Source organism: Budorcas taxicolor, chromosome 3 (assembly GCF_023091745.1).
Source record: "Budorcas taxicolor isolate Tak-1 chromosome 3, Takin1.1, whole genome shotgun sequence".
In the NCBI taxonomy this organism is placed as follows: Eukaryota; Metazoa; Chordata; class Mammalia; order Artiodactyla; family Bovidae; genus Budorcas; species Budorcas taxicolor.
The window spans coordinates 99,266,572-99,279,668 of NC_068912.1; the positions used below are offsets into that span (position 1 = coordinate 99,266,572).

General features: G+C 46.7%; 1 protein-coding gene across 1 annotated transcript; it reads left to right on the forward strand.

The window, feature by feature from the left end:
• Positions 1 to 717: 717 nt before the first annotated feature.
• LOC128044409 (cytochrome P450 4A11-like) lies at positions 718 to 12,568 on the forward strand. The gene is made up of 12 exons (XM_052636596.1): positions 718 to 912; positions 4,328 to 4,469; positions 5,204 to 5,248; positions 5,754 to 5,881; positions 6,869 to 6,993; positions 7,331 to 7,485; positions 7,940 to 8,046; positions 8,130 to 8,320; positions 8,418 to 8,551; positions 9,609 to 9,673; positions 9,817 to 9,893; positions 12,400 to 12,568. Exons 1-12 carry the CDS (start codon positions 718 to 720, stop codon positions 12,566 to 12,568), a joined length of 1,533 nt encoding a protein of 510 aa, XP_052492556.1.
• Positions 12,569 to 13,097: the final 529 nt, after the last annotated feature.

Here is a 13,097-nt window from a genome sequence, read left to right on the forward strand (position 1 = left end):
ATTGGATTGTGTGGGTACCAAACAAATGGAAAAAACACTTATTGGTTAATAAATGTTGACCACAGCTGACACAATTTTTCTGAGTTAAGCTCATACTCTACAGACAGTTGTACATTCTTCTTTGACACTTTGTTATAAGTTTTTCTCAGATGATTGAAAAATCTTCATAAACATAATTTTCAATGACTACTACATCTAACCACATGGTTTATCTAACACTCTTCCGCAAAAGCTGACCTGGAAGATGGTGAAGCTTGCACTCAAGCCAGTACACAGACTTGATAACCGGAAATATTCTACAGCTACTTGGAAACATTGGAAAACAGATCAAATTGAAACATCCCCAGGAAAGTTTGGGGGCTGCTATGTATGGACCAGAGTCTCAACCCAATAATCATCTCTTAAGTTTGTGGTTAACAGCAAAGTCTCTGGAGCCAGACTGCCTGAATGGAGATAAACATGAAAAAATAAGAGTGAGAGACGAGAATAAATCTTCATCCCTTGCTCTTCTTTCTATATCTGATCTCCATGACTTTTTGCAGGGCCCACCCAAGGTGTATCTTCTACAGTTAATTAACTCTGGAGGCCTAGGTCTGAGCTCTGCCTTCACCTTCACCCTCCCCCAGGTGGGCGGGGAGATCCTCCCAGACCAAGTTAGGTGCTCAGGAGGGGTCAGCCACAATCAGGAACAGTCAGCAGCCCAGAACCCACTGTACCATGAGTGTCTCTGCACTGAGCCTCACTAGAGCCCTGGGCAGTGTCTCTGGGCCCCTGCAGGTGGTATCTCTGCTCAGCCTGGTTCTGCTTCTGCTCAAGGCAGTACAGTTCTACCTGCGTAGACAGTGGCTGCTCCAAGTATTTCATCAGTTCCCGTCTCCTCCTTCCCACTGGCTCTGTGGGCACAGCTTTAAGGTAGGATGCAGCAGGATGGAGGAGTGGGAGGAAAGGGAGGACTAGGGCTCTAGGGCCTGGGCATGGTCAGTTAGTCCATGGGACAAAGCCTTGCTGTGTGACCAGCACACGACCTCACAAAAGAACCCAGCTAACCTCTCAGGTCTTGGCTACTCACCCTGTCCAGGGAGCTCACTCCTCCCAGGACCTGTGCTGGTGTTCACGGGTCTGTCAGACACTCTTCCTTAGGGAGATCTCAGGCTGTCCTGGCAGCCCTGCCTCTTGAGGACAACGACTATTCGACTATTCCTTCCTGAGTCTCCCCACTCTCCAGGCAGAGCACCTTCAGCTGTCCTCACAGAACAGGCTTCCAGATGCTTCCCTGCCCATTCCTCAATCCTCCCCACCCTGCCTGGTCCTGAGCTTACCTGGGAGCACAGATGTCAGTCTGATGGATCAGCCCTGTGGGTTCACTGTGTGTGGGGACAACAGACAGGAGTCTAAGATGGTGTCAGGTCACAGAAAATGAGGCTCACCTACTCGGTGGTGGTGAAATCAGGTGTAGGACAAAACCAGCTTGATTTGCTTGAGGCTGAGGGATTTTTCAAGGCTGATGATTTCAATGCAAAAACTAGTAGCTGAATTGCATGAGTGAGATTTCCAGGATGGTGCCAGGTAAGGAGTACTGGCACTTGAGTTGCAACATTAAACAGAATCTGTTTACTTCTTAGCTCCCATCCTCCAAACCCCTGGACTGTGAGCTCTATGGGGGCTGAGGATATGATCCCCATCCTGTTCCCTAGTACCCAGCACAGAGCTTGACACAAAGGAATGTTAGGTCCAGAGTATGTGGAGTGACAGAAAGGAGCTGCTTGCTAGCTGGTGAGGGACAGTGCCTACCAGGGAGCTCTGTTAGCCCTGATTGGAGAGGATGGCACAGAACAAGGAGAGGGGTCACATGGAGAGGGGCTCATTAGTGGCAGTGAACTGAACAAATCTTAGGAGGTAGGGTATTGCAGAGAACTGAAGCTTCTATTTCTCAAAGAAGGAAGCCAAGCAATTTTCAGCAGAGTAGAGCCAAAGACAGAGGAAATAATGTCAGCTCCAGAGAGATAACCAAAACTCAGTTTGTTCATGCAAGTTGTTGTACTAGAGACTTCCCACTTATTTATTGATTCAGGGAAATTGTTACCTTTTGTTTGATGCTGTTGTCACCTTTCTGAGCTAGGATTTGTTATAAGGAACAACTGAAATTTCCTCCGGTGACTTTCTCGTCATACTAATGGTCATTGGATGATACGTAGTTTCAGTAGTAGATGGTTTCTATTTACATAACTAATATTCCTCAGGGTGTTGAATCATCTCTCAACTTCTGCTGGTCTAACAGATATTGCTTCCCTCTTTTTTACATTTGTTCTGATTCTATCTGACACTTCCGACCAGAATTTTGTATTTAAACTCTCATCACTCCTACATGTACTCATTCCTTCTTCATGAACTTATTGTCCATTGAAACTTTGAAAAGTGAGGCATAATCGCTATGAATATGCTCTATGCTGACTCTGAAAACACAGGGATGAAAGATATTAAAGGGAAGTTTGTCAACATGTTACCCATTGAATTGAGTCTATGGCCGTACCACCCTGAACATGACTGATCTCATCTGATCTCAGAAGCTAAGCAGAGTCAGGCCTGATTAGTACTTGGATGGGAGGACATTGAGTTGAAATGTGACAATATAGGCACCTAAGGAGCCTTGGGAACCCTGGAGAGGGACATCTTGGGGTCAACAGGTTTGGGTTTAAATGGAGCTCACCTGGGTATATATCCTTTACATGGGTTTCCTCATTCTTCAGTGAGACCGAATCAAGTAATAATCTCTCCTTTAAACAGATTTGCCTTGAATATTACCTATTGGGTTGGCCAAAAAGTTCCTTTGGGGTTTTTTCTACCATCTTATGGAAAACTCGAACTACCTTTTCGGCCAATCCTATACTTGTAATAGGGCTTTACAGGTGGTGCTAGTGGTAAAGAACCTGCCTGCCAATGCAATAGATGGAAGAGACGTGGGTTCAATTCCTGGGTCAGGAAGATCCCCTGGAGGAGGGCATGACAACCCAGTTCAGTATTCTTGCCTGGAAAATCCTGTTGACAGAGAAGCCGGCAGACTCCAGTCCATAAGGTCACAAAGAGTCGGGCATGACTGAAGCGACTTAGCACACATACATGCATACTTTTAATAATGTGTAAGTCCTCAGTTGCTTAGTCATGTCTGACTGTTTGGACTGTAGCCCACCAGGCCCCTCTGTCCATGGAATTCTCCAGGCAAGAATTCTGAAGTGGGTTACCATTTCCTTCTCCAAGGGATCTTCCCAGCCCAGGGATGGAACCCACATCCCTAGCGTCTCTTGCATTCACTGGTGGATTCTTTACTACTAGTGCCACCTGGGAAGCCCCAATAGTGTATAAGGCCAGCCACAAAGTACCACTAACTTGATGGCTGAAACAAAACAATTTAGCGTCTCACAGTTCTAGAGACAGGAGCTGAAAATCAATTTGGCTCATTTCTTCAGCAGGTTTCAGGACTCTCTCCTGGTAAAGATGGTAAATCATATCTTTTCCACATGTCTCTTTACTTCGTCTTCTTTCTCTGAATGTCTGTCCCTGTGTCTGCATTTTCCCTGTTATAATTGGATTTGGGTATAACTAATGACCTCACTTAAACTTAATTTATTGTTGTTATTCAGTCGCTCAGTCATGTCCGACTCTTTGTGATCCCATAGACTGTGGTATGCCAGGCTTCCTTGTCCTTCACTATCTCCCAGCGTTTGCTCAGGCTTATGTCCATTGAGTCAGTGATGCCTATCCAACCATCTTATCCTCTGTTGCCCTCTTCTTCTCCTGCCCTCAGTCTTTCCTGGCATCAGGGTCTTTTCCAGTGAATCAATTCTTCACATCAAGAGGACAAAGTATTAGAGCTTCAGCTTCAGCATCAGTCCTTCCAGTGAATATTCAAGGTTGATTTCCTTTAGGATTGACTGGTTTGATCTCCTTGCTGTCCAAGGGACTCTGAACAGTCTTCTCCAGCATGGTTTAACCAGTAATTCCAATATAAGCCTGTGAAAAACATTGGTACACCATGGAGTCCATTATTAAACATTTATCATGCATCTACTATATGAAAGATTCTAAAGGCAGTTCTGGGTGAGGGCCTAGAAAGGATCCATCTGGAAGCCAAGATTGGGCCTTAGGCCAAGTCACTGCAAGAGAGCAGGAATCCAGATCAGATCCCAGCTTCTCTGAAGCAATTCCAAAATCCTAAATAGCTGCTGATAGATCTAGAACTATCTCCATGTTGCTCTCCTGTCGCCAGCACCGCTCCCATCACTGATCCTAAAGGGGACACTTTACTGACTGATCTTGCTCTCTGTTATAGTGCTCAAAGGAAAATGACCTACAAGAGCTACTGAAAAGGGTAGAGAAATTCCCCTGTGCCTATCCTCGCTGGATGTGGGGGGACAATGCTTACCTTATTGTCTATGACCCTGACTACATGAAGGTGGTCCTGGGGAGATCTGGTGAGTACAAAAGAGGATGTACACCCGTGGTGGATTCATGTCAATGTATGGCAAAACCAATACAGTATTGTAAATTAAAATAAAGTTAAAAAAAAAAAAAAGAAAAGAGGATCCCAGCTGGAGTCTCTTTCCCATTTGTGTACATCCTCCTGGGTCTGAAATTCCAGAAGAGACAGGCAGTTCAGTCATCAATACCCAAACTCACTACCATCCAAACATCCAGACCATATTCCAGGACAAGAACTTTGTTCACTTACTCTAAAATCGAAACAGCTGGTTGAGGCCACGTATTTTCCTTCTTTCTTCTTTAACCCTATTTAGATAATGTTTGTGTAAATAGCCCCAGATCTAAAAGACAATTTTTTTTATCCACTCTGACTTGCATTTGCCTATCCTGGTCGTAGCATGGCTATACCATCGTATATTGCAGGGAAATCACAGGTTTCTGTCTTACCCTGGGGCACTAAACAGAGCCTATATTTCTTGCCCATTCACTGTGTTAGTCTGGTGGGTGTTCTACTGCTGGAACACTGAGTCTGCCTTCCTAGACCAACAGTGATGATCAGGATATAGAGTCAGGGATGGGAGGCAAGTGGAAGGTAGCTTGAGACAGACTGCCATCTGACAAGCATCAGGAAGGGAAGGCAACCAATGGTCTGGAACACAGTTACTCTGGGGGCTGCTTGCCTTGTTGGTCCAGTCCACTCTCCTGTTATGCTTTCCTTACCTTTCAGATCCTAAGTCTAATGATGTCTACAGATTCTTGGCCCCCTGGATTGGTAAGTACATCTAAACTAGTACTCTGTTACATTCCCAGTTAGGTTTACCAAGAGTTGACTTTCTGACTCACAGAGAACAACAGGTGCCAAGCACCCTGTCATAATCCTCATCTCTGAATCAAGCCTCATTTCTTTTCTTCCAATAAAACCCTCATTCTTCATAATGGTGTAGAGAGCCCTCCTGAAGTTCAGCCTCTTCCATATCACTTCTCAGTCCTTTCCAATGTTTGCAGTGTGACTTCTAGATAAGTCCTTTATGGCCTGTTCCCCTACCTTTATTGACCTCTATCTCACTCAAATCCTATGGACAGACATATTGGAAATTCACATTCCTGAAATATACTATACATATATATTATATTCTATATATACAAATAGAAAATATGGCCTTTTCTGCCTTCGTCCATGATGTGCCTTCTCCTGACACCCTTGGTTCCCAAGTTGTACCCAGTTGCCCCTCTGATCCAGGCTCCCTGACCCCTATACACAGCCATTTGTGGTCCAGGGACAGGTTTGCTGCTGTTGGAGGGGGAGACATGGTTCCAGCACCGGCGGATGCTGACCCCAGCCTTCCATCATGACATCCTGAAGCCCTACCTGGGTCTCATGGCCGACTCTGTCCGAGGGATGCTGGTGAGTTCATCCCTGGTCACCTGTACCTGCTCACATCCAGCACAGCTGGCAAAGTCCACTCTCAGATACTTGTGTCCTTCACACATCAATCAGACACAGCCTCCCAGAATGATATATTCAGAACTTAATATGAGACAGCCCTCTCCAAACCTGGGTTGGACAGAGGAGCATGCAGGCATCAGCTTGGATACACAATTTGCTCCTCAACAAGAGAAAACAGAGCCTTGGTGTATTCAGGGTCTACTCTTCTCCCATCTCCACATCTTCAACGCAGTGGAATACAGCAGGGGTCATGCCCCTCGAAAGCAGTCCAAGCTGCCCCTGGCTGGCCTGGGCAATGACAGCTTCAGGGGCAGAGTAGACATACCAGGATGCTGCTCAAGCAGTCTCTGGCATGGGGCCCAGGAGTCCTGCATGGAGTTGAACTCTTCATGGGAGAAGATGGGACAAAGTCTACATTCACAGAGCTGAGTCCTGTTGCATGAGCACCAGTTAGATTTTGATTTCTCACCAGTTGGTCTCAGCTGATGCTTGATGAATGAAAGGAAAGGATGTCTCTGATGTCCCTTTCTTGAGGGCACAGGTACTGTACTCTTATGCTCTATCTTGCCTTGAGAAATTTGCTTACCAGTCTTGGACATCACCTGATCAGGTCCAATATCAGAACACAAAATATTCCCCCTATGTCTCCGGAGAAACTGCATTTTGGCCTTCAAAAAGTTGTTTATCATCATAAATTATTTATAAAATTCAGAACTAATTCAGAATATTATGAGAGAATATGAATAATTATATAGCAAAGATTCTGAGAAAATAAGCATCACTTTACACACACCTGTGTGTTACAGCCCCCAGTTTCTAAAACATAACCACTTAGAAACTGAGGAAATCTCATCTGATGGTGTGGAGACAGAAAGAAAGCCTGGCCATGGCAGCACAGGCCTTCTGGGGGAGCAGAGCAAGGTCCATGTCACCCTCCCTCCACAGGACAAGTGGGAGGAGTTCGTCAGCCAGGACTCATCTCTGGAGATCCTTGGAGACATCTCCTTGATGACCTTGGACACCATCATGAAGTGTGCCTTCAGCCATCAGGGCAGCATCAGGAATAACAGGTCAGTGACACCCTTTCAAGAGCAGGGTCCTGTTCTCACCAGCTGGGGAGGACTTACCTGAGAGGCAGGAAGATCAGCAGGGATGCTTATCAGCACAAAAAGTAACATTCTGCAGAGAGACATGGACCACAGTCAAGTCCATGATCACAACAAAGGGAGAAGCCTGGGCCCTCAGGATACTTATAAATACTGAGGGCTTCAGAGGCTGAAGCAGAAATGGCAATGCTTCAGTGCTGCCTGTCCCCACTGACTGAGGAATCCTCCACCCAGAGATCCACTCCCTCTCCAAGTTAGAGGTTCCTTCAACTCCAGTCTCTTCTGCACCCTCTCCCTTCAGGAACTCCCAGTCCTACATCCAGGCCATTAAGAACCTCAACAGTATGTTTTTGTCCCGATTGAGGAATGTTTTCTACCAGAACGACCTCATCTACAGGCTGACCCGTGAAGGCCACTGGAACCACCAGGCCTGCCGGCTCGCCCATCAATACACAGGTTCTCCTCTTCATGGGCTGCTCCCCAATCTTCATCAGGCTCATGTGAAAGGGCCTGACCTTGGCCTTTCAGGCAGAGCCCAGACTCCTGCTTCCTCTTCAGGAGCTGGCACACATGCACCAGCTGCAGGGACTGGGAACCCAGAGCTCAGGGTGTCAGGTGTTGAACAGGGAGTTACAGGAGTCACCAGGTTGGTGATGACTGAGTGAGACCCCCCCCCCCCCCCGCCTTCCCAGCAGCATTCAGGCAGAGCCTCCTTGGGCTGTGTTACTGTGGGAATTGCTGCCTAGAGTAGATGATGCTGGAGCTCTCAGTCCTGACATGCTCACCCAGTGCCACCCACCTCATCCACCTGGCACCCAGACTGGGCCTGAGGGGCATATGGGGCTATGGTGGGGCTGCATATGGGTCCCCAGAGTCCTCAGCTCTGGCTGGAACCACTGCTCTGGGACAGATGCAGTGATCAAGGAGAGGAAGGCTCACCTGCAGAAGGAGGGAGAGCTGGAGAAGGTGAGGAGCAGGAGGCACTTGGACTTCCTGGACATCCTCCTCTTTGCCAGAGTGAGTGTGGGCAGGAGAGGCCTGAGCCTTTGTGCAGAAGCACACAGGAAGGGCATACCTGCACTCTGGCCCTGCCTCCACAGATGGAGAATGGGAGCATCTTGTCTGACGAGGACCTCCGTGCCGAGGTGGACACATTCATGTTTGGGGGCCATGACACCACAGCCAGTGGCATCTCCTGGATCCTCTATGCTCTAGCTTCCCACCCCGAGCATCAGCAGAGGTGTCGGGAAGAGATCCTGAGCCTCCTGGGGGATGGCGCCTCCATCACCTGGTGAGTGTCCTGGAGATGGAAGAACCCTGTCCTACCTGAACTTGAAAGAATCCGTGGTTGTCCAGTCCTGCCTGCCCTCAGATGGGCTTCCTTTCAGGGACCACCTGGACCAGATGCCCTACACCACCATGTGCATCAAGGAGGCCATGAGACTCTATCCACCAGTACCAGCCATCAGCAGAGAGCTGAGCAAGCCCATCACCTTCCCTGATGGACGCTCCTTACCTGCAGGTATGAACTTCACCTCACCACTCAGCTAAGCACTCTGTAGGACCACGTGGTAAACCAGAAATCCACATGTGCTTTCCCAGTTGTGGAATGACATGACTATTGTATCTACCTTAAGGTAATTATTTACTCTGTAGTTAGGATAAGGTGTGTGAAATGCTTGACACAGAACTTGAACACAGCAAAAGCTCAAGGGGAAAATGCTCACTTGAATGTGGTCATGTAATGGAGCTTAAAATTCTAATTCTTTGAGATGTGAAGGCTTCAGAGAAAAGCAGACAGAAGCAGCGGAAGGCGTGGTTCTTCCGTATGGTGTCTAAGTAAAGGAGGGAGCTCAGAGACTCCACTGCCATGGCTCAGATGGTTCGGTCTCTGAGAAGCCCTCTGATGGATGGCAGAGAACAGCTGATGATGAGGGCTGAGAGCCCTGCCATGGCTGGAGGCCACCCACTGGCTCACTTCACAGTGGGTCTGAATCCCAGCACTGTTTCCTCCTAGTTGTGGGATCATAGACCCAACCCTTAACCTCTCTGAGGCTCAGGTACTTCATCTGCACCTGAGGTTATGAGTGTCTTCCTTAAGGGCTTTGTGAGGGTTGAGTTAATTCACATTCCCCAAGGGTCAGGATGGCACTTTATAAATGTGAGTTGTCATATGATTTGGTCCCAAAGGTAAGCCTCTAATTCTCTTTTTCTTTTTAACTTTTTATTTTATATTGGAGTATAGCTGATTGACAATGTTGTGATAGTTTCAGGTTGATAGCAAATAGACTCAGTCATACATATATATGTATCAATTCTCCCCAAAACTCCCATCCCACCAAGGCTGCCATGTAACATTGAACAGAGTTCCCTGTATAAGCCTTCTTTTACATGGTTACCTACTCCTAATCCATGCTCATGTGCTTTGTCATGCCCAGCTCATCTGCCTTGCAAGAACATCATTTCATTCAGAGTGATGGAGGGTGGTTCTCATGGTGGCTCCCTGGATTTTTGTGCTGACACCTGCCCCCTGCTCCATGGGGACCATCAGGCTTTTCTCTTTCCTCCCTTTCCCGCAGGAATCAAAGTTGCCCTCTCCATTTATGGACTTCACCACAACCCAAAGGTGTGGCCGAATCCAGAGGTACAATGGCCATGAAAGAAGGGGATGGGATGCTCTCTCCACACCAACCCCTCCTCCTGCTCCTACTCTGAGAGTCTTGTCCCCTGGTGGACTGGGCAAGAAGTTTGACCCCACCTGTCCTGGCCCTGGTGCTCTCTCTGCAGGTGTTTGACCCATCTCGGTTTGCACTGGGTTCTAATCAACACAGCCATGCTTTCCTGCCCTTCTCAGGAGGATCCAGGTGAGGCCTCTGTACTTGGGACAGTGGGTGTCACTGGGTGCCACTCGATGTGTATGACTGTCTACATTTACATGTGGTGCATGTAGTTATGCCTTTTATGTTGGTGAGTTGGGATAGAAGTGTGTGTCTTTTGTCCAAAAGACAAATAGCTATTAGAGCAGACCGCAGACTACCCACAGCTCTTTCTCAATGGCTGGCAACATTTTAGTGTTGTTTAAAAGTTTAGTGTATTGTAATGTTTTCCTCACTGCAAGATGATGATGCTACAAAATGAGAATTACTCACTAAATATTAAATTTCATGTCATCCATTTCAGTCGTCAAAATTTAAAGGGTGGATTTTTTTATTCTACATCTTCTCAGTTACACCTTTTCTACTTACATCCCCATTCTCCATCTGGTTGAATCTTGAGTAGTTTGCATGTTTCCATTTTCAGACGCCCTACCTGTCTCAACTATTGAAGCCATACACTGGAAAAGTTATGGCAGCCTTTCAAGAAAGTTTGATACGAATGTGCCTCACTTTGTCTTGTGGTCTGTCCAAAAGACATCTTGACAGCATACTAATGTCTGAAACACATGACAATTTCCCCAGTTGTCAAAACTTTTCCTGTGATTTGGGATTTTTTTTCATGATACCATACTTTGAGTCCAATAGTCCAAGCTGGCAAAAGTATAGAAAGGAGACAGTCAAGTGCTTTCGAGAGAAAAATCCACTAATTTGAATAGGACACATGCATTTTAAAAGTTCCTGGCATGTAAAACATAGAGCATATTTGAAAGAGCTGTGAGCTGGGCAAAAGCACTCTCTATCAGCTGCTTGGAAAATCCTCCCAGGCTGCTAGAATCCTGCGCTGAAATACTAGTTTCCATAAACTTTGAGCTTCTTAGTAGAAACAAGTTTTTTTCTGAGTCTACAATTCTGTGAAATTTTCAGTTAGTGAGTCAACCTTCCCAGAACAGGTTTGAGTCAAACTGTCTTCCAGAATTTGCTCTAGGATTTGGTTTGTGCCAGGATTCAGTTCTTCCTTGTAGACATGTCTACATGTCCTCGGTTGCCATTCAAGGATAAGAAGTACTAGGCAGCTTGATTCCTAGGTCAGAATTAATATTTACTTTTACTCCATCTTTTAAAAATTCAATTAACTTTATTTAAATAGAAAACTATTGAGCCTGTCTCTGTGTGTTGAATCCTAGGCTAGGAATTGGGGACATTGAGACAGAAGACTTTGTCCCTAACTTTAAGAGCTCACCATCAAGAAACAAATACTCTGGCATTTCCCTGGTGGTCTCATGGTTAGAACTCTGTTTTCACTGCAGAGGGCCCAGATTCAATCCTTGGTTGGGGAACTAAAACCCCATGAGCCACATGGCATGGTCAAACAAACAAACAAACAAAAACAAACCAAAAAAACCACCTCTATTCAAGACAGACGTCATTCCTTCTTTCTTTCACTCTTTCATTCATTCATTCATTCATTGAGCAGACTGTGGAAGGTTCCATGTTCCTGGCACCGTCCTGGGACAGGACACAAGTGATGTGTTCTTGGGTTAATACTAATGGTATTTGGGGTCCAGGGAAGAAAGAGTGTTGTCAGCAGAGGGGTGAGGACAGGTGTTCACTGGATTGAGCCTTGAGCCTGTGGTTGAAAGAGGTGTGGGGAAGGGATCTTAAGAGGAGCTAAGTGAGGAAGAGAAGCTGGACAGACCCCAGATGAGTGAGGAACAATCCAGAGAGGGTTGTGATGCAGCTGAAGAACTGGGAATTGTCCTGCCTGTGATGGGGAACATAGCAGGCCTGGAGATGCTGTGGCTTTAGAAGATGAAGAAGTAGGGAGACCGAAAAGGACAGCTGAGGAGCCCAAGGGATGGTTAGAGGGTCATTTCTGGATTAGAATGAGAAGGTTCCAGAGGCACACTGACTGAGGAGCTGAGGGGACACAGGAGGCCAGTTCATCAACTGGGAGGCAAATGATCCAGCAGGTTCAGGGTCACTAACCTGTGACCTCTCCAGGAAACCTCCCTGTTGCCATTTAGACTTCCTTAGACAACCCTGTCTTGTCCTGTCTGGAGATTCAGGTCCCTGTGTTTCCCCATATATGACAAGGACCTGAGAGTATGGCCTACCCTACCCCCTACACTGCCCTGCCCAACCTGAAACCAGAAACTGCCTGTGGGCCAGTGAACAAAGTTCTACTTCACATTTCCTGATTCACTTGACTTGACTCTGTGACTTAGGAGTGCTGACCCTCACCAACAGGATTTTCTGGTGAGAGAAGAAGCAGGAGTTAGGAGTCCTTAGAGAGGTGGACTTTGTCAGAGGTCACAGGGAGAGGATGAACCAAGGCTTGGGTGGCAAGTTCAGTGTGACTAGTAAGAAAGGGATCAGGGCTTGGCCACATGGAAGACAGCTCTGAATATCCTGTTTCTGGTCAGTGGCCAATGCCTACCCAGATCAGAACAGGATCTGAGACCATTTCTCATTTCATTTTCCCTCCTGGGCACAGGAACTGCATTGGGAAGCGGTTTGCCATGAATGAGTTGAAGGTGGCCGTGGCCCTGACCTTGCTTCGCTTTGAGCTGTCACCGGATCCCTCCAGGGTTCCCTGCCTCATACCAGAAATTATAATGAAGCCCAAGAATGGGATCCACCTGCATCTCAAGAGTCTCACTTAAGATCTGCAAGGACAAGGACAAGTTCTGAGGGACTCTTTCCTGCCATCTTATCTTCGTATTGCTCTCCTCTGCCTGCCTCTCTGCCTACTTCCCTCTTTCCACCTGCTTGGCTGCCAGTTGATCTCATCTGTCTCCTGCTCATCAGACTCTCTCACCCATTCTTAGGCTTCTTACCTCTTTTTTGCTCCCTTCTCCTACTCACCTGTATCTCTGACTGTCCACTTAACTCTCCATCACCTGCCCTACTCCAGCCTGTATGGCTTCTCCCTGTCTTTTTTTCCTTTCTGCCTGTCTGCCCTTTATTAGTGTCTTCTTTCTGTTACAAGAATTTACCATGAATGTAGTGACATATGACAACATAAAATTATAATCTTATAGTTTAGGAGAGCACAAATCTGAAATTGATTTAACTCAGCCTCAACCAAGGTGTTGAGGAACTCAAGAGAGAATCTTTGTGCATTCTCAGCTTCTAGAACTTTGCTCTTTGGCTCTTCATTGAGTGGATTAAGCTCCCCAAGATTATGAAGGG

What these genes read in the sequence shown, in the direction of transcription:
- LOC128044409 (XM_052636596.1), top strand. Translation starts at nt 718, where the DNA reads ATGAGTGTCTCTGCACTGAGCCTCACTAGAGCCCTGGGCAGTGTCTCT. An exon ending in ACTCTGTCCGAGGGATGCTG is followed by an intron (nt 5,882 to 6,868) that starts GTGAGTTCATCC and finishes CTCCCTCCACAG; the next exon opens with GACAAGTGGGAGGAGTTCGT. An exon ending in AGGTGTGGCCGAATCCAGAG is followed by an intron (nt 9,674 to 9,816) that starts GTACAATGGCCA and finishes CTCTCTCTGCAG; the next exon opens with GTGTTTGACCCATCTCGGTT.